General features: G+C 36.8%; 1 protein-coding gene across 1 annotated transcript in view; it reads right to left on the bottom strand.

Annotated features, from left to right (window-relative positions):
* Positions 1-1955: 1955 nt before the first annotated feature.
* The window catches only part of LOC105057332 (protein SUPPRESSOR OF QUENCHING 1, chloroplastic), a 62027-nt gene continuing 41479 nt past the window's right edge, over positions 1956-22503 (bottom strand). Inside the window, 11 exon segments of the mRNA XM_010939927.4 lie at positions 1956-2328; positions 2933-3082; positions 5321-5568; positions 6592-6628; positions 7587-7679; positions 13411-13518; positions 13667-13788; positions 13868-13917; positions 18941-19098; positions 19319-19412; positions 21674-21738. Of these exon segments, the coding sequence (XP_010938229.2) occupies positions 2164-2328; positions 2933-3082; positions 5321-5568; positions 6592-6628; positions 7587-7679; positions 13411-13518; positions 13667-13788; positions 13868-13917; positions 18941-19098; positions 19319-19412; positions 21674-21738 (1290 nt within the window). The 3' untranslated portion in view covers positions 1956-2163.

The following is a 22503-nucleotide window of genomic DNA, read 5'->3' as shown; positions in this document are numbered from 1 at the left end:
TAATTAAGCTCGTCACTCTACTGGTAGAAGGGCCGGTGTGTATAATGGGTAATTTTTCATGCGGATACCCCACATGCTGCGGTTTGTCGACACAGCATGTCACGAGGACATTGGATTTTGATCAAGTCGTTTATCAAACTTTTCCGCTGTTAAGTAACATGGCCAGTGACAAACGACCGGCACATGGCGCCTTGCTCACATGCCGTCAGAGTCAGCGTCCACCCGTTTAGCTGGACTGCAAAACCTAGGCTCCACGCACTTATGTTCTGATTAATAAATGTTTATGGCCAAAACTTATTATAGGCTTGAAATTTTAGCGAATGCCCCGGTTTTTTTTTTTGGTACAAAGGTTGAAGTTCGGAGGATAAAAGAACTGAAATATAAAGAAGGCTAGTAGTGCCTTGGAAAATGCGCTAGCGTTTGAGAACCGATCTATGTACCTGAATTTGTTCACCTAATCCGTATGGAAAGCGAGGACAAAATTCCATTCAGGGCCCTGCTTGAGAGAAATCCCGTGGGATCTAACGGGATCAGTCAGGGAATGAGAGCCGAGGAAGAAGGAGAAGGGTTGGGGGTGATGGGGCATGATTCCGATTGGATCAAAAAATATCTCAAAGATGCTTTTTGTTTTTTTAAAAAAAAAAAAAAATCCCGTATCGGAATCAAAAAAAATACCTCACAAGATGTTTTTTTTAATCCCGTAGGAATCAAGCACAAGGATCCCAACCAGTTGTCTTGGCACCTGTTCCTTCTCCAGAATCCCACTTCCCACTCAGATCCAATGGGAAGTTTCCCAACACGATCTAAAACTAATGTTTTCTACATTTTTGGCATACAACCGCATCAAGGTTGAATGTGTTTTTTTTTTTTTTCCTGCTGTTTGGCAATGGTTAAACATTTCCTTGCATCCAATTAACCCAAATTACCAACTGACCTCTTTTCGACGAAAAACTAAACTATATGAAAGAGGAAAAAATGAACAATATTAACTTGGATAAGAATAAAATCGAATGCTCTAAAAATGGGATCTCCTGTTTTGCTTCTCTATTTTGCTTTCGACTGCAGCATATAAACTAAAGAATACCAAAGGTTCAAAAGCCAGATTGAATACTAAAAACTCCTCTATGATGTATTGATCCAAGTCTCATAAGTTCTATGAATCTTCTGGATCACGTATTGATCCAAATCCAGTAAGTGTATATGAATCTTTTTGGATCATGGGATCCAGCTGAACAAAAACTGTTTAATATTGTCAATGTCATTCAGTAGGGCCCAAAGCAGATCACGAGTTTTCTCTCGTCCTTTGAGTCCATCCTAACAGCCAACATTAGATAAGAACCATTACCAACCCATGGGTTCTGTTGAACACCAATAGCATTAAACCTTATTCTAACATATATCCACCTCCCTTTCTTGCTAATCCTTCGATTTCCATTTGTTTCGGATCAAGGACAGCGAACATGTTTAATAATCATGGTTTCAAATAAGAAACCACGTGTTAGGTCTCACACTCTCAATTTATCAAAGAACATACCAAATGATTGCTTTAAAAGTTTAGGTACATAACCATGTCTACCTTGTTTGAATAACATCTTGGTCCCACGAAAGAGATAGTGACATTCCCTAATCATGCAATAAGAAGATAACCAAAAAAGTCTCTTTGGTTGGATATGTCTTCTAGCTACGTACTGAGGCGGCTTTACATTCATATGGTCTTATAAGACAAGGCACCGAACACCCACAGATCATTTCAGGATGACTGCACCCGTACGAATTGCAAAGATAGACACAAGGCAAAACAAGTTCCCCCTAAGCTATCACTTATTGGGTAAAAACAACTCAGTCAATCCAGAGGCAACATAACAGATACAAGACAGTGAATTGATATTTCAGATCTCAGATGATCCAAAGGATAATGATTGCATGTTTACCACTCGAATGAAAAACTGCTCTGGTAGTTTGAAAATTGCAGAATGCCATTCAGGGTTTTGAACGTTGTCCTTCTACCAAAAACGTGGGGCATTAACTGGCAACCATAGACCCGACATTTTCCAAGCCCACATATTGGAACAAAACAAAAGATGCTTGTCATGAGACAATAACAAGTTGAGAAAAGATGCCAATGAAGAGAGAATACAGTTATTATGTTACACTTTTAATGGCCTATTTGCTAAATACCAGCTCTGATGTACCAGAGGGGACTTTGGGAGTAACAAGATACGAGAGTCTGATCTTGCCCTTGGTAGACTCTGAATCTCCTTTTTGGAATGATACATCGAACGCCAGAGATTGGTAGAGGCAAACCTCATCCTCCTTACAATAGTAAACCTGCCAAATGTAACAGCATTTACTCTTCTCTTAAGATAGCATCAGGGGTCAGAAAATACCACTGTATAAGCTGGAATCCTCTCATCCACCTTCTCTAATAGATTCCAGGATTAGTGGCATGTTTGCCATTTCCTGATCTATGGATATCATGTGGCAATGACAGAAGCAGCAGCCAGATGAGGGCAAAAGGGTGGAGTTTAAAACCAAGGAAGATTTTAATTCTTTAAGAAAAGGCATTAAAATAATCTTCAATTCTTTAGTATATACAAAGATATATGTTGCCACATCAGTGTATGATGATAAGGATGTGACATGATTAGTTTTACTAACAAGTGGGTGCACCAATTTTGTGAACTACTAACAGCTCAACTGCTATTTTTTACTATGATAATTCCAAGGATCTGTTAACAACCCATAGAGTTTATGCAATCAAGAATTAAATCACATGAAAAACAATTAATTGCTGAACCAGTGCTATTCATGTATTTTAAAGTCTATTTTCGCCGTAGACGAGTTGAAACGTCATTGACTGTTGATATGCCCATGGTTGAAAGTTCCCAAGCATAGAAAAGTAAACCTTTTGAGTTTTGACAGAGAGAAATACCTTGCAGTTTATTCTACTAGTTGCTGGTGAAGGAGTTGTTCTCCCAAAATGAAGTGATGCAGATCCATCTGGGTTCAAATTTCCATTTGATGGTTCGATATTAATGGCATTTGCTGGCTCAGATTCCACATCAAATTTGCTAAGAGCTTCCTGGAATTCAGAGTAAAAAAATATCACAATGAGGCATCCGTTACTTTATCATACTAGCATAAGATATTGTATTTCTGCCATACAAATCCCATTAATAGATAATCATTTATCTGTTAACCTTGTAGTAGGCCTAAAGCGCCATATGAGAATGAAGTAGTGCTTACAGAAAATACAAGATAGAGAATTTAAGAATTGTGTATGCAATAAATTGATCAGCATAATCTAGACTTAAAGATATTCATGACACAAGACTGCAGGGAAACAATAAAGTTTTCCCTGAACCAACTTTGATAGAAGTTTTGCCATTAAAGATGCGTAAGCTGGAGAGTTGGAGTCCCAGGAAGCAAGTCAAATGTCTTAATCTTTGAACACTTGCTCCTCAAATGACATTTATGATAGTAAGGAATCATTTATGTGGCACTCCATTGTAGCTGGAAATGCCTACCATGATAGATAAGCTCATCCTTTCTTCATCACACCTACAAACTATTGTACTAATTCACGTCACAAGGTACTGAAGTAAGGAATCATTTTACCATATACCTTTGGCTAGAAAGGCCTAGAATGAGAGATAGACTCTTTTGTTTTCCTGCACTATCACAACACAACCTTCTAAAAACTCAATCCTTAGTTCTAAATTCTTGAGCATCAAAGCAACGATCACCCATCTAGGCACTTTGTAAGATCTTCAGAAGAGCAACTGCAAGAAATTGGCTCCTCTTTGCCAATCTTGAGGGTGTGATCTTGGTAACCTTGTATAGCCAACAAGTTCCAGCACTTAGTGGCAGGAGACTTCTATCTAATGTATTGAATCCAATTCAAATTATCTCAAGAAACCCCCTCCTGCACCCACTTCCTAAGCTCTTATTCTAAATTTTTTTGAGAGATGCTTTTCTAAAACAACTGCACTCAAATCCACTCCCACACTAGCTGCTGCTTCAAGTATGGTCTTTTAAAATTTCTGTGACATCCAATCAAATAATCACTGGAATCTAACTATTGGCTTCACCTCTCTAAGGATGTATATCCTTGTCTTCAGGTTAAGAATTCTTAAGAGACAGCCTTATCCTTGAAGTCATTCGAGCCCCTCTTCATCTTCAACGGGAATCCAAGTCTCCATTTCTTGTTTTGGTGGAATTTTAACATTCTCATCTCCTGTAAGAATATAAACCAGTTGAACCTAAATCATATTTAACTCGTTTGACTCTCCATTTCGAATCCATTAGATTAAGAATATTTATCATTTTATTTTTCCTTCACTAATGTGGACATGATTCTAAGGTTTTTGCAGCTAGATGCCTTGGTCAGCTATTGTTGCAGGGGAGATTAGCTTTGCTTTTAATGGAGTCCCTCAAATCTTTTCTTTTACCACTATTAAGTTGATTGATAGCTTTATGCACTTGCATCTCTGCTTCCTCTCCCTTCGGCCATGCTCTCTTATAATTTTTTCTGCAGACATACTTAATAGTTTAGCACTCCGTCCTTTGCACCAAACTTCCCATGTATTGCTTTGAAGCTTTCTTTCTTCTGCTGCCTGTGTTCAAGCTCATGCTGCTGTATTCACATCTTGATGTAACTCAAGACTACCTCCAGGTATGAGCAAATTTTGTCCGTGCAAGCAATCAACGAGTTATTATTTTGTCACTATAGACATTTATCTCAAGACTCCCTCCTCTTCTCCACAACATTGAACACAACATTTGAAGTGTCATGGATAGGTCAAAGTCCACTCAAGCACTGATTTTTGTTTCACAGTCCAGACCAATGGTCCAGAACATTGGTATGAATGTAAGCTTCAGTGCCTATGGAGCAACTTTATCAGAAGACGCTCAACATTGCTTATCTATAAAACAAACATGACATGAGATTAGAGTTGTTAGTTTCCCTTTAGTTATGTTACAAGGGGAAAAAAAAACTGTAGGCAAATTTACTATGTTTACGGGTACCTTGTGTTCATTTGCATGCATTTCATTAGAAGGATGTTCTGTTAATAGAAATAATGTACAGTGAATGAATTTATGCTTTCAAATGAAATCTAAAGTATCAGGGTTTCCAAATGATTGCTGATATTTCAGAGACATCTTCAAAACTATTCAACGCACAAAACTGAGATGTAGAACTTAGTTGACCAAATTACTGATAAGATAAAGCAGCCAAGACTTATGGTTCACATGAGGACAACTAAGAGGGAAAAGCATTAAAATAGGAAAAAAATGAATTCAGGATCAGGGGAACAACCTTGGAGAAATGGTAACCCTCAGGAACTGAAACTGCAAGATTCAAGTACCCTTCCATGGAGGAACCACCATCAGTTTTAATGATTTGTGTGTCTGCAGATAGCCTCCTTCTGAGGCGCTTCAACGATTTGGGCTTTGAGAAGGGTGGCTGCACTCCCTTCAATTCTAATGTACGCAGTATAAGATCCTTCTCATTCAGGTCTATATATCGGATCATGTTGTTATTTGTATCAGCTATCAGAAGCCTTCCTGCACGGCATTATGAAACAAAGTCAACCAAAGCATATGCTATTGATAGCTAGTTGTGTGCATGTAACATGATAAACATAATAAATTGGAAAATGGAGATGATGTTAATGAGAGAAGGATAACTCAAGGTTCACACATGCACACCATGACTAATCTAACCAATAACATCATTGAAAACTCCAACAGATAACATCAACAAAAACTCAAATAACATATATGTTACAGGGTTCTAAATCCACATTAATTAACAAGACCATTCACTCTTCAGGCATCTGACATTAGTTCAAAATATATCACATGCTCATAGGTTCACTCTATTAGATAAGAACAAGTGATTTGAACAAGAGGAGGCATTTACTTCTCTTAGTGGGTCCTTTGATTTGTCAGTGGCAGTATGTACATGACAAATAAAATGGTTTGAATTTTTGTTAAGGTGCTTCTACAGGCCAAGGGGCTACTATGAAGACTTGCTTAGTTGGTCTTTTAATTTTGCCAATTAAAGAATATATATATACGCCAGAGGAAAACTTTTAGATGCATAGCATTCTTGGTCTGCTAATGAGCCAAATTTGGCCCTAACAAATTCAAAATTGGAATAGGCCAGACCTGAGGCCTGCTCTATATGGTGTAGACTATGCCGGAATCCTGGTCCAAGAACATCTTATTTCTGGAGACAGCTTGCTCAATCTTGTCATTAACAATTTTAAATGAGAAAAGAAATATCATGATCCCAAGATAGATCTTTCTGATGATACAATTGTACATTACAAGGTTTGTCTGGAAATTAAAATAATATTTCAAAAAAATATATCACTTCGCAAGAACAGAAATTTATGATCATGTCAACGGAAAACAAGCATGTCCAATTTCATTACCAGATCATAGGCACACATCAAGAAAATACCAGTGATATTAAGTCAAATTTTCCACTCCTTTTGGACTATTAATGGGTTTTCCATGGCCACAAGCTTGAATAGAACAAAGAACGAACTTCAAAAATATTTGCACAGATGAAAGAATTACCATTTCCTGCATCAACAATCCCCGATGGCTCAGAGAGCTGCAAAACATTATAAATGTATCAGATAGAAGATTTACAACTGAGTTTTGAACATGCAAACAGGCAGTAGAAATGCCGCTTACTGTAGTAATGCCATAGAAGCAATTTTAAAGATCAGCAGACATCTAAGTCAAAGCAACTGGGGAAGCTATGTTCCATTATCTTTCAGTGGGGCATCCAAGAATTCTTTCTTAACAGTGAGTTAATCAGCAACTTGTACTTTATTTTATGCTAACATATCTATTTATGCACATTTTTTTTATAACTGGAACAAAAATAATAATAATAATAATGAGAATATACTGGTCTTACAAGTGGACAGCCTTACAGAGGATACTTTTGCGAGGTTATTGGCCATATGAAATATTGCAAGACCGCATAAAGCAGGTTATACTCACAACAAATTATTAATAAATTTATAGTCACAACAAATTATTAATAAAAAATTGAATATTTAATCTAATTAGGACAAAACAATAATGGTAAGTGGAATTCAGAATTTTCTAAACAATTTGTAGTTTATTGACATAAAATTGCTAGTGATGCATCAAGCATTATCTTTATAACAGATCATTATCAAAATCATAAATAATTACACAAATTATAATCAATAGTGCTAAGTCACTATGATAAAAAATACTTCATAGCTATCAAGAATATTTCGGCATTGACATGTCTGAAATTTTGAAGTTCATTATTTAGATTAGTGTTCACAATTTAGTTATTTAGCACATTTAGTATCTAGCCATATCACAAAACTAAATGTAATATAATAATCATTACTTTCCCTTCAGTTTATCAGTCAAATGTTAATGCAAGAAAGCTGTGCAGATGGGTGGTATCAATAGCCATTTTTGATACACCCATATTTCATAATGAGCTTAGCTTGTTGAAAAATATTTTTTAAATTTAACATGAGAATTCAATGGATCAAAATAGCATATAATTATTTTCCCACCTGAGCCGTTAGGGCCAGGCCATCCTTAAATCCAGCACTTCCAGTCCCAGCTAAAGTCGTAACCTTTTTAGTAACTGGGTCCAGCTTCTTGATCTGTCAATTCAAGTTAAATATTTCAATGCCTGGGAGTGCCTGCAAAACATGACGATAGCTTGCTACGGATACAGCAAGATAAATATTTTGACTGAATTGGGATATAAACACATATATAGAACTTTACAGAAAAGGCACCATCCATGTGCACCAGAAAAGGTAAGGACAACAGCAAAGTAAGCGTTTATACAGAACAACAATTGAACATCATTATTTCCTTCTTTATGTAACAGATGACCTGAAACTTCTAACACAACATTGCTCTAAAAATTACTTGGCTCTGGATCTACCCATCATACACATTCATACTCTTCCTCACTCTCTCCTCTCAATCAGATCCACACCACTAGACCTTCTTTCCTGGTCATACCGTGGGGTGCCACTACACTTTGTTTATAATTTAGAATTTAATGATCAATTCTCATTTTTATTTCTTATGAATTACATTTATGCATGAAACCATTAGTTAATTAACTGACTTAAATTTCACCATGTTATTTTCATTGTCTTATTTCCAATAGTGGGACCTCACATAGCCAAAGTACTAGGTTAGGTCATAGTTTGGGATTTTGCCATCTCAAGCAGTTGTTTCTATCATGCATCTCATCTTTTGCTTTGTTTGATCTTTTGTGCCACATTTATGTACAGCTCATTATCTTGGTGCATCTCAAGCTAGGATGCAAGACCTTGTCCTGTTCAGGAGTTTAGGATAATCTAGATTTTCCACATTCGTCAAATGCAAGAATTAGCATCTTCTTCACTTTGACCCAATCAAGAATTTCATTGAGTAGAAAGGGATAGGCATGATGATCCTCAAAACCCTTAAGGCCCTGTTTGGATGGTTGGGCCCCAAATCCCATAGGATTCGTGGACTGGGCCAACACAACCATCTAATCAGGTTGGGCTATGCTATATTTAAAAAATCCAGAATGCCTCTAGAATGGGCCCACCAGAATCCCATTGGGAGGAAAAAAAAGGACCTGCTGCCTTAATGCATAAAACATACCTATATTGGTAATATCCTTTACATGTAGACTTTGCCATTACATGTTTCCATAATCATGGCGAGCTTCTTATTATCTCTTCATCTAAATTTACATTTATCGTCCTATTTCTCCAAAACCACAGCAAGATTCTCTTTACACTTTCTTCACTTCAACAAATGCTTGTTTGACACTCTCTTGTGCTATATTTTCAACAAGCCCCTCCTAGGGCTGTCATATCTAATCCCAACTCCTCAATGTACATGAGCAAACAATAATTGATATTTCTCCAACTATTTTTTTTGATGCTACCATTACACTTCCACTAATGTGATTTGCAGTTTGATAGGCCATGAATGTTAGCTGCTTAAATGATGTTTCTCTGACTCTTTGTCTAATTAACAATGCTATATGACAAAATATCATTTCTCACCTTACCAACAATTGCCCAAAGACAACTGTAAGGTATCCAAATAACACCAGTTTGACTTTGTTGGAAGTTCTAGTGGAAAGACAAAAAGATTCTTTCTTTGTAAACAAAAAAAAGCTTGCTCCTTGGTTTGTTCGATCAAATGTACAAGGGAAAAAGGAACTTCAAAACATACGTTCGTGTGAGTTATGAATTACGATTTGCACTAATGTGGACTGTTTGCATGTTTGCTTGAAAATTCAAGACTAAAAGCTTTGAAATTAGAATGTTTGCATGAAAGACTTTGGGTTCCTACTTGATGCAAATCACTTGGCTGTTCTAGTAGCCATTAGTGATGTCCTATACTCATGTGTCTGTCTGATCTCATTCACTTTTCCTCAATCCTGCTATCCATTATGGGTGGGCTTTATACTCAGGCATTTTACAAGGGATTGATTCTCTCAAGTCAAGTCTTGTGCAATCATTTATGCAGAATCTTCAGTCTCCCACTGATTAGTTCCTATGGACAATTCATCAAAAGGTTGGATTAGCTGAAAGGCAGCCACATGAAGATCTTAAATGTAGGGTGGCATAGTCTTAATTTTTCACCTGACAAAGTGGATTCTAGCCTATGTGATAATGAGCACTCTATGGGGAGCATGCAACCGCATAGCACCAAGCTGAAAGATATAACTGTAGTTGGGCAGTAAGTTTCACAAAAATCTCCATTGTTGCACCTTAAATTCATCAAAATCCCTATACCAGATCTCTCCAGGTAGTTTTTTTAATAAAAATCTCAACTAACACCAGCGTAATATCTGTAGCACAATTAACAAGGAATGCTGCAACTCATGAGCCTCCCAAGGTGCCTAAATACTTAGTAAGTTGTCTGGTACATGGGAAAACTGGCTTAAGGAAGGGTCAAACCTGGTGATTCCTTTGACTCTGGGATGTAAGAGCCTGGTTATCACAGTCAGATTCATTATTGAGAACATAAGTTTTCATATTTTCCTCTGAAGTATCCTCGAGTGATTCGATGCCCATTTTATTAATATATTCTTTGGTTGCATTTGAGTTTGACTAATTCAGCCTTTTTAAATTTTCAGAAAGTGAAAGATAACTTGATAACACCTGAAGTTTGATGACATACATAAATGTCAGACTCTTTCATTTGTATATGTCATGGGCGCATAATTGTCAAGCCTCTTCATTTCAATAATGATAGATAAAAAATGTCTCAAAACTCCAAGTCACTAATCTACTGAATGAACTTGTAAGATATCCTTTGGTAGAGCATGCTGAATTAACTCGAAGTAGGCGATTCGGCCTGTACCAAATCATACCAACGCCAGCTCAAGACAGTTCAATCATTCAGGTTAATCAGTTTAACCAACCTAACCACTTTATAAAAGCCCGATCAAAGTGTCGAACCATTTTCTCTCTCAGCTCGCTTGCTCTCTCTTTCTCATTCGAGAGGGTTCGCTTGCACACACTCTCTCTCAAAGCAAACCCCCCTTGTCCGCCTTCCAGTTACGAGAGAGAAGCAACCTCCCACTTGATCACCCCCTCCCTCTCCTGCTCGGTTCATCGGTACACATCCCCCTCCCTCCCTCTCACTTTCAATTAAGGTTAGGATTTCTCTTGCCCCCCCCGCCTTCCTCACTTTCTCTCCCTCTCTCTCTCCTTCCCGATGATGACGGCAAGGGCTTTCAAGCCCGCCCTCCCTCCCCTTCCTCTCTCTCACTCTCTCCTCCCTCGCCCCCTCCCTCTTTGGGTCTTCTTGTGTTGATAAGCCCAAACCAGGGTTTGCCGTACCAGGCCGAACCGCCCGATACGGGACGTACCGAACCAGACTGGCGCCTTGCCAGTCCGGTTCGGGGGGTTTTTTCCAAAAACCCCTCCGAACCGCACTGAACCATCCAGTTCGGTGCGGTTCCGATCCATACCGCCCAAAATCGGGGTGGTATGAAGCGGTTCGGCGTGAACCGAACCGTGCCGACAATCCCATGTGAAAAAATAGGGAGGGGGAAGGGGAGTGGGGCCTGGGCTGTTTTTTAGTGGCAGCCCAGTGCCTAGAGTTCTTTGAGAAGTCTCAGAGAACTTCCGAAGGTGCTTTGGTCTCAACGAAACCGTTGAGACCTCCAAAAAATTAGAAAAAAAAGAAAAAACTCCATCAAATTGCAGGAGTGATTCGAGGAGAAACTGATCTTTGATCGGAGGTAAGATAATATGTTATTCTCTTAGTAAATATTTTATTTTTTTTTATTTTTGTTGTTAAAATTAGATAAGAATGAGGAAGTATAAAAATAAGAGAAAATCATGCCAAAATTTTGTGATTTTGGTATGATTTAAATGAAGAATAGATCTTGAGGTTGGTATATCAGTTATTGTGCTTTGTACTTAAATGCTTAGATACATTTTAATGCATATTTTATATATTTTTTCTTTAATTTTAAGATGACATAGTTGTAATATAATATAAATAAATATATATTTAAAAATTTGGATCAAGAGTCTTGGTACCGCTATCTAACTCAAAATTGAACCCAAATATCTCAATAATATGTAATATAATGCAATTTTGGGGTTGTATTTATGAATTATTAACTTGAACACCCAAAAAAAAATGAAAAGAAAAAAAAAATTGTACCGGTACCGAACCGGTATGCCGAAATGTATCGTATATTGATACGGTACGATACCGATATCATATCATACCGGTCCGACATCGGTACGTCATTCAGTACTAGTACAGGGAACCTTGCCTGAAACAGCTCGATATAGATTCTTTCCATCACAAACCGATTGCTGGCTAGTATGTCATCCGATGCTGGTTTGGTGAACCTTGCCCTTAGGATTAAAGTACCCCTTACGATGTTCAGAAAAAAGGCATCCCAATGCTTGAGGCTCCCACCACTATGAGATTTGGGGATGGGTTTGGGGATGATCAAATATACACAGCCTTGCCCTTGTACATGGAGGCTATTTCTCTGATTTAAAATCATGACATCCAGGTCACAATAGAGCAATCTTACCATTGCGTCAAGACCTGCCCTCTCTCATTTAAGATGTTTAAATATTAAATCTAACATGTATCCTTGAACATCTTAAACTACGAAAATTGCATAGTAGAACAATGATTCTAAAAAATAGCTGCAGTATGTGGGTAGTCACTATACAGCATAGAGACATGGTATAGAGGTATACGTGGGTGCATATGTAGTTCGATTTTGAAAATATATAAATGGTAAAAGTTCATAAAAAAAGATAGAGAAGAAAATTTTGAAATACATAAGCAAAAGTTTATGAACAAGAAAAAAATTAAGCATACACTTTGAGACTTATTTGAGTCTACTTTAGTATTTTACAACAAGCCAATACTAAAAAAATATAATGTTTCTTTACAAACTATGCTCACATTTCCAGTAAACTAATGCAAGAAATACCTAGACCAATTATGGAATGATAAATAACCAAAAAACAAGCTACAAAGGTGCATGGCTTATAAGTCCAAAGTAGCTACTTCATCAACAAAACATACAATATTTAGGCTACTAATCTTCAAAAGGACACTCAATCTTCTTCTTCAAGAAGTCATTTATTTGACAAACAATCCATCATAATCATAATCCGTAAGCGCCTGGGCTGCATATGTAGACCACTGGGAACTATGAGGATCCCTTCTGGCCTATTGTGGTCTATATATGGGAACTGCTATGTGGATCACTTCTAGCCTATTGTGGTCTATATATGGGGACTGCATCAATCAAATATGGTCTAGTCATCAAGCCACATACACATGCTACAACTCAAACCACATTTTAGAAAATTGATAGAAGCATTATATAAAACCAATGCAAGATTATATATATAAGAGTGCAGGATTAAGCAGCCAATGGTTTGATTGCTATTGAATATGCATGAAATGTTCCAAATGATCCAATTGACATATTTGTTTGGATGCATGCTACTAGCTTGTTTATCATCTGAAAAGCATATTACTCAATAACTGAAATGGTGCAAGATGTGAAGCCCACATTGACAAATGACATTGGACATGGTTTAGGGAAAACTTAAAGAAACAAGGTTGTAGCCCCTGCTAATATTGGGTCATCCTGATTGGAATGACCCAATATGGAGAGGCCCGGGGTCCTGGATGCATCTCAGGACCTGGTCTCTTGCTAAGTCCAGTACAGTACCACTAGGAAGGACTGCACCTTAATCCTTGGCTACAACATTCTACAAGTATTAGTGACTTTTCCTCTCCAAAAGTGAGATAAGTTCTAATTCATCTAGTCCACGATATTGCAACATAATGAATCCAAAAACTACTCGATACCTTGTGATTATATGAATCTGCTATATAAATTTGATAATCTTTCCTGCAGAGGATGCCTAATGGGTGCTGCAAAAGTGCATCTGATCCAATTCCATCATGATCTCCGAACTACAAAAGAAAGCAAAATAATATATTCCATAACTATACCATAAGTTAACTAATACATGAAGCGTAGATGAAACCCATCCTTTTATGTCTGAACGGGGTCCAAACTTCAATATAGAATAGCTGCAATACTGATTTAAAAGTCACGTACCCTAAACAAATTTTCTGGGAATATTGGATCTCCCCCAGCTAGCAATCTCGACCCTCCTGTCTTCAGATCAACAACTCTAATGGAACTACTCTCACTATCAGCTACATACAGCTCCTGCAAATCTAAAATGAACAGTTTGTCTCAATATACAATTTAGTTACAATCTATAAAAGATTTTATGGAGATGACAATATATACTACCAGGTGATAATGATATCCCAGAAGGCTGTGCATATGATGTGGTAGTAGAACTGTTGCAAGAAAAAACCATGATATTGTCAGGAACAATCCCTCTAAAGTTGAAATTGACCATCAGAAATGGATATGGCAATAAAAGATCTCTGTCACAAAAATGTTTCAATTATATCATCACAAAAGGATCATGAGAAACCTAGAAAAAAAAATATCTATCTTAGGTAAGCATACAAGGTATCAAGATTCGCAGACTCGATGCCGGAATCCATACCGGTTGTCGACCGGTATGGTATCATACCGTACCGTACCGATAATAAAAAAATCAAAAAAAATCCCATCTATTGGTACTAAAAAAAAAAAAAGAAAACCGGATCAAACCGGACCCAAACCATACCAAACCGGATCAAACCACCCGGTATCGGGCAGTTCGGAGTCTTCGGACCGATACCGTACCGAACGACAGGTTCGGTTTGGTTCAGCTCATTTTTTGAAAATCTGGCCAGAATCGGACCGGCTTTCCACCGTACAGTTCAGTATGGAATGTACCGACCGGTTCGGGCCGATATCGAATACCATGCAAGGTATAATAATCGTATGCTTGAAGGAAACTTGTACCTATTTGTACATGATATCTAGAAACCATAAGAACTATAATAATGATACCTCAAAGACTGCTCAATAAACATAAACAATCTTCACCACTATGATTTCCAATGCTGACATTTTGATGGTTAGTTTTACCCTTACATTTTAGTTGCAGAGCAATCATGAAATATATTAGAGAAGAATAATACAGAATTCTACCTGTTCATGTGAAATGGACTCGACTAATTCAACTTGCTTCATTAAAAGGTTGAAATGGGTCAAATCCACCAAAAAGGTGAACTTAATCCACTTGTAAAAATGCAGATGAATTCAAAAAATCTCTACAGACAATACTTTTCTTAGTTACTAATTTCTACACTTTGTGCTGGAGTAAGTTTGGTTTTGGACTAGTTATATCAAGTTGTTGAACTAAAGGAAATGCTAGTGGGAGTAAGCGGGCTAAATGAGATTAAAAGCCATTTTCCAAATAACTCCAAACTTCGTGTTCTCATACTATTTATCCACAAGTAACATGCACAAGTAAAAGCCCTATATAGGAGAGTAAAACTTGAAATTTGCCTGTTATGTGGTGATCAAAAAGGACTTTCATAAAAGCTCTCAATAGATAAGATATATTATATATGTTGTTTGTATATGAGACGAACAACAAAAGTATTTTATCTATAAATATAAAGATGTGTGCACATCACCAATGGTTTATATCATGTACTTTAAGTTTGTTTGCTTTAGTAACCTAGCTGTCTCATGCATTTGTACCGACGAACAGATTCAGATGGTATCAACATGTATAAAAAAAGATCTAAAGACTCAGGTACAGAGAGGTTCTATAATCTTTATCAAAGGATATAAAAAAAGTATAAAAAAAGGGTAGAGGACTGCAATATGTTAGGGGTAGCAATAGAAAAAACTGGCTAATGATGACAAAACCAATTCTTCATACAACACTTTGAACCTATGGCAGTATATGTCTTATTATCATTCTACAGATTGTCCCTTAAGTCACCAAGGTATGCATCTAACACCTAATACCCTTGAAGTGCCTCTCCACTCCATCCAACTAGCACTAATTCTATTACTTGTATCTCCACCTGTCTCTGCATTAGATTATATAATAAAACCTAGATAAGAAAAACCAATCACTCTGCAGGATCTTTTGCCAATCAATATTGACTGGAGTCTCGTCTTCCATTTTATTTTTGATAAAATTGCATTTCATATACTTTGTTTTCTTTTGCATGTTGTCATCTTCTAAGGCTTTCCTCCATAAATTTAATGTAGAACTTAATCATGTTCTCTTCCCATCAATCAACACGATATCATCTTTTCATAACATATAGGACACTATGTCTTCCTATATATCAAAAGTAAGCTCACTTACAATTAGCATAAAGAAAAGATGGGCTTAGTATTGGTCTTTGGCGCTAGCGCATAAATGACTTGAAATGCACTTGTTATGTCACACATATTCCAACCACTTGCCATAGTTCCAAGTTCCAACATATGCTTAGGGTTGTACAATGGATTGGGTATGGACCAGATATTGGTTGTCCATATTTTTATCCATATTTTTCAATGAATACAGATACAAAGGGATATTAAATAGATACCAAAATTGGTATCCATATTTGTTCTAAATGGGTATGGATATGAATCAAATATTTAGCATATGCATATTTTTTTTGAACAAAAATGGATACAAGTCAGAATTAGATGTATCTATATTTTCTCTATCCGAAGATAGATATAAGTCACATATTATTTGGATATAAATTGGATGTTAAGTGGAATTCAATAATGGAAACTAAATAAATGGCATACCTACAAAGGATGACTACAAAATCTGCTATCAAGATTACAAGCAATACAATATAACCACATACTGGTCTAAGACATAGCTATTAAGCTTGCATAGAAACTGATTTGACCAAGGATTTGGATCACTGATCCAACCTGGCTTATATTAAAAGTATATTAAAATTAGAACTATTTAAATAACAGATATGATACAAAGTATTAAAAGTTTTCTATATTAAATACCATAATTACTTTTTAATTGCAACATGAATAAAAAGAATTATAAATTATCTATTTTTAAAGAACTTTAAAATACTAATATAGGAATATGCCAAAATTAGTTATATTTTGAAATATTTTAAACAAAAAGACCTTCAAATTATTATTACAAATAAAATAAAGTTTTTTATTTTTTATCAAAAAGATGATTGAATTTATATGAAAATAATTGCTTATTAAAATATGAAATATCATAACACATTTGAGATGATCATATGTTATAATGCGAAGAACTTTTGAATAAGTATAATAAACCGTAATTATATACTAAAAGTTAATGCTATCATGGTAGTTGAGTAGAGGCAACAATCAAAGAGATCTTGGGTTTGATCCCCTGCGTAGATATATATTGAATTTTTTTCCCCCTATTATAGATGCTTATAGACTTTTTTAATCGGATATCCAGATCCAGATCTGAAAAAACCTTATATCTGATATGTGGCAAAATTGTAAGAATATATCCATTCTATATCCAAATCCAATTGGATGTAGGGATGGCAAAATTAATCCGACCCGATGGGTATACACCCTACCCGAACCCGGTCAAACCCGAAAAATAGGGTTTGATTGGGTTTGGGTAAAACCCGAAAACTATAATACGGATATGGGTAGGGTATGGGTAGTGCTATTTTCTACCCGAACCTATGGATATGGGTAATATCCGAACCCATATCCGAATATATATATATATATATATATATATATAATATATATATATATATATATACATACATACATATATACACACACACATATACACACACACATATATATGATCTCTCTCTCTCTCTCTCTCTATATATATATATATATAATTATATATATGTATGTATGTATATGTATGCATGCATATATGTATGCATGTATGTATGTGTGTGTGTGTTAAAAGTGTGTATGTGCGTATGTATGTATGTATATATATATATAATTGGTAATTATATTTTTGATTGATAATATGCATAAAATTATTTTACTTTTTTTTTTTGTATAGAATGGATGGGTATGGGTTGGGTATAGGGCGGGTATGGATTGGGTATGGGGAAATGGGTTACCCACGGGTATCCCCGAACCCGTTGGATATGGGGATGGGTATCTCTTTTCTTACCCGATTGGGTATTGGGTAGGGTTTGGGTATAGGATATTAAGTTCGGGTTTGGGGATGGGTAGTATACTACCCGACCCAAACCCTACCCATTGCCATCCCTAATTGGATGCAAGGAATTCTTTCCAAATCCGAACTAAACCGGATATGAAAATGGATTCAGTTATGCCAAAATAGCACATAAAATGCATGTGCAATATAAGTTATGCTGACAGATCTCTGTAAATTAAACAAAAACCACATCTTTTTTAGGTCACACAAGAAGCTTAAAAAGTGATGTCAGTATTACCTAGGCATGACAATCTTATATTTGCATGCTAGACTAGGAAATATCGCATCTTAGTCCTTGCCAAGTGTTGGCATGCAAACTTGTGATCCCTTTGGCTAAAATAAGCATGAACAAGGTTTGCTATGCCGGTAGCAGGGCCCGAACCAGTCGGCCGGAAGCATGGTTCGACACACCCCCGTGCCATTCCATATTGGGCCTGAATCAACATAGAGAGAGGCAGAGGGAGAATGGGAGAAAGGAAGAGAGGGGGGAGGGAAGGAGAGGGAGAGGGAGAGGGAAAGAGGACATCCGGACTTCGAAGGCCGTTTGAGGACAGCTGAGGCTGTCGTGCAGCTACCGTGCTCGATGGAAGTCAAAAGGCAGAGCGAGAGAAGGAGAGGGAGAGGAAGAGGAGGCCATTGGAGCCCCTATTTTGATGGGAGGAGGGCAAAGCCCCTCCAACTTTCCACCAGGCTCGAAAGCAGCATGGCGGCCTTGCTAGACCTTTGAAGACTCCCTATCCCTCTCCTTCCCTCTCTCCTCTTTTGGTTTCCACCAAGCTCGATAGCCATGCAGCAACCTCGGCTGCCCTTCGATGGCTCTCTCTCTTCCTCTCTTTCCTTCGACCTCTCTCCCTCACCAGTTTCTTGTTTTGACTGTTGGAACCGTATCGGTCCTTTGTCAGCATGGGTTGGTATGTATGCCCCAAACTAGGAAGTTCAGGATAGTTCCACAAACCCTGAGCATAAGACATGGCACTTTAGTCCATGACACAAGCAAGCAGGTCAATTGGCAACATATTGATAGGGAAATTTGAACTATTATTGGACAGCTATGTTCCTTGGCTCAATTACGACATTGAGGTAACTATCAATAACACCACTACCAACATATCAATAGCAGAAAACACACAAATATTATTGACAATATTTAAAGCTACAAAAAATTTAAAAAAGCAAAACATGGTCATTCCAATACCTATTCTGGAGATCGTTCTTCATTGAAAAGTCCTATGATAGAGAAATAGTACCTCAAGCCATTCAGATTTCTTTCATAACCATCACCACTAAATGCTCTAGTAATTCCATCTGATGTATCGTGCTCCCAGAGTTGATGCTGTCCAGCCATTGCAATGTAAACCATCCCATTTGAGGGCTCATAGCAAACATCCCATGGTGAATTTAGGACCTAAGCAAACACTATTATGTCAATCTCAAGGAAACACAACTAATGTTGATACTTCAATAGTTGCTATGGCAAATAAGAAGCCTTCATACTGGAAGTTCTGACAGGAAACAACACACAATATTCATATTCTGATTGGATAGATTTTAGTTACGCTGACATAAAGAAGGAACTATTTCTGAAAACCAAAAAGATTTCCAAATTATGTTACTAGACATCATGCCTGAGCAGTTCCCTGATGTCCTCCTTTATAGTCAGAACCTTTGGTTCCATTTCCAGCAAGTGTTCTTACTGTCTCGTTAACGAAATCGATCTCCCTGCAAAAGAATTTGATAGTTAATATCTATGAGCAGCATGTTGATTAGTAGAAGATAAACAGATTATTAACTCATTGTGTAGAACCTAGAGAAGACTCAAAATAATATCATGTCTGGGTCAATCCAAGAAAACACTAGTTTGTTTCCACTAGCTAAAAAAAGCAAAATATTCAGAAGAAAGATATGTTTTTTTTTTTCAATTAAAACAGGTGCAACAGTAGATAATTTTGAGATTGTGAAAAACAAAGATGATAAAAGTTAACTTCCACCGACTGGCCAGATTATTACAACTTCAACGTAATATATTGTGATAGATTCAAGTAGTGTATTGGCGCTTTTCCCGATGGTCAGACCCCTCTGCTTGGCAACCAGAGGTTCTGGGTTCGAGTCTGGATGGTGGCCTGCTTAACTATATTGCAGGTGGTCTCCCTCTCTTTCCCTAGGAAAAAACAAAGTGATAGATATATGCAAATGCATAAAATCCTTAATTAACATGTGATGCTTTATTGGCTCCTATTTCAATTGCCTTAGGTGTTAAAGAGTATACTATTGAACTGAAAAACATACTGTAGATCTTTAAATTTGAGACATTTAAGCAAACTTGAACCTAGGTTAGATGGAAAATAAAATAAAATAAAGAGAGGGGGGGGGGGGCGCCGAGAGAGAGAGAAAGAGAGTCCTAGAAGATAATGATTAGGACAGACATCAGTCAAAGGCAAAAAATGCTTCTCCTGTTGACCTACTGGTGACAACTAAAATGTTAAGTCTAGCTAAAAACTGTTATTTTTAAAAGCAAATAGAGACTAAATTGAATGAAGAAGTAGCTGCTCAAAGAAATTAGATCATGAGATTTGGATTATCTGCTATGTTCAGATTTTAATGAAGTTACACTATAAGCCAGTAAACCTTGCCTGGCATACAATTCAAGATGAACTTGCAAACAAAAGAAAAAAAAAATTTGCATAACATCTGGGAATGACAATCCAGAGAGTATGATCTAGAGTGCAGAAGGGAAATAAATTTGACATGATAATTGAGCCTATATTCTAAATTTATACAACCAGAGAACTTCATGATGAAATGGTTGCATTGATTGCTTGCTGCTACCCAGTAAAATTAGGAGTCAAATGCACAGCTCGCTGAAACCTAACATGCATCCAAAATTTAATGCTTCTGTCCATTTAAATCAACGGGGCTGGTTTGCCTGGGGCACCAGGAGCATTCAAATGAGGCACCTATCAACATAAACTGGTAAAAAAATACAAGCCAAAAAATGCAAACTGCAAAAGTGATGGTTCAATAAGACGGATAAAGGCTTAAAGGAAGTTAAGACAATGACTCAGGCTTGAAATCTCTTTTTTGATCAACAGTGAGGATGTAGTTGAGGTGCTGGAATAGATACATTCACTGATAAAAAATTTTTCCACACAAACATCAGATACCAAGGGCAAGGAATCATTCTTTATCATTTAATGTATAGTTTTATGTTAAGCAGTTGTAATCTTTGGCTGCTTTGCCATGCACATCTTCCCCATATTGTAGCTATCATATAATGTTTAGACTTCAGACTTAAAAATATAGGTCTGATTGGCTGACAGAAAAGAATAGACTACAAAGCGATACTTCCACATGCCTCTAGATTTCATACAAGGCCTTTCATATGTAAAATTTAAGGTGACTCCATAAGATTACAAATTTTAATCAGTGAGATCTAGTTGCATGGCCTTCATAACATGTGTCCCTGTTAGGACATCAAATAGATGGTATCTTTAGTCGACTGATCTTGAAAAGACATGTCAAAACCAGGTATAACCTTTGTCACCAAGATTCAGGTATATAGGCAGTAAATTAGGTAAGTGTATATTAACTGCTAACCATTAGAACTACAAGATATAATTGTATCAATGTTTGGCTCAAGACTTCCAGAATGCTAGAGGTTAAAATTATATATGCCATCAGGCATCAGCATTTTACAGTCATGCTTCTGGCTTTGCTAGCTAAGTAGTTTTGAGAACATGACATTTTCCAACTTTGAATAATGAGGCAATGGAATACCGTAGTTTAAATATTATAAACAAGTCAAGGTATACCATAGTTTTTAACTAAAAGCATCGACTTAATACCAATATTACATTGCAGAGGTTCAATCACACCATATTAAAATCAACCAAGATATCAACTTGTGAAATTAAAAAAATCCAATAATTCTTAACCAGTACTTTTTGCATGAAAAAATTAAAAGCATCATTCTTGAGACATACCTCAAAGCATGGTTTTCAGTATCTGCTACATATAACAAATTTTTCTTCAGGTTGTATGCAAGACCCTGAAAGCAAAGACATTGTTGTAAGATTTATGTGCATGTCATATGTCACTGTCTCATTGACACTTCAAAGTAAAGAAGTCATATTATTTCTCAATAGCACCATCTACAAGAAAAAGGGGATAAAATCAAGTAACAAAGGTTGCTCATGGTGAAATGTTGACAGGTAATGCTTATAGCCTGTTAATGCCTGAATTTTATGCCAAATGCTGCACCTGGAAAAAAAATCATCCTCAAAGATTTGTCACGTGATAGGACAAAAATACAGGATGGATTTCTGTTCCCCCCCCCCCGCCCCGCCCGCCCGAGATTCCACATCATGCCTGCATATATTGTTACAGGATAAATGCTTTTCTGTTCACAGGTTGCAAGCCCTCCAGGCAATATATCAGCATAAGATGGATAATTTAATCGTACAAGCATTCAGGCCTTATCTGTAATAGACAGATAGTCCGGCTGCTCTAGAATCTTGAGGTCAAATTTACAAAATGACGACCCCCACCTCCTTCCCTTAGAAGGTTGTCTTTTCAAAACACAGAATCTTGAGGAGCATTAATCTAGTCCAAATTTTACAAGAAAGGACAGTCAAAGAAACCTAGTTAGATATCTCTTTTAAGGCATTCATATTTCATCTTCTTGAGCAATTCCAGAATCAATTGGCCTGGGGGTAAAAAGATAAAAAAATTATCATATATCGAAATTTATTTTTTCAATTTTTTAATCTGAGGGGTGTACCAAACCATGCAACCGGCCAACTTGGGATGAACG

Source organism: Elaeis guineensis, chromosome 14 (genome assembly GCF_000442705.2).
Source record: "Elaeis guineensis isolate ETL-2024a chromosome 14, EG11, whole genome shotgun sequence".
NCBI lineage: Eukaryota > Viridiplantae > Streptophyta > Magnoliopsida > Arecales > Arecaceae > Elaeis > Elaeis guineensis.
The sequence above is the reverse complement of the archived record's forward strand: the minus strand, read 5'-3'. Positions and strand labels throughout refer to the sequence as shown.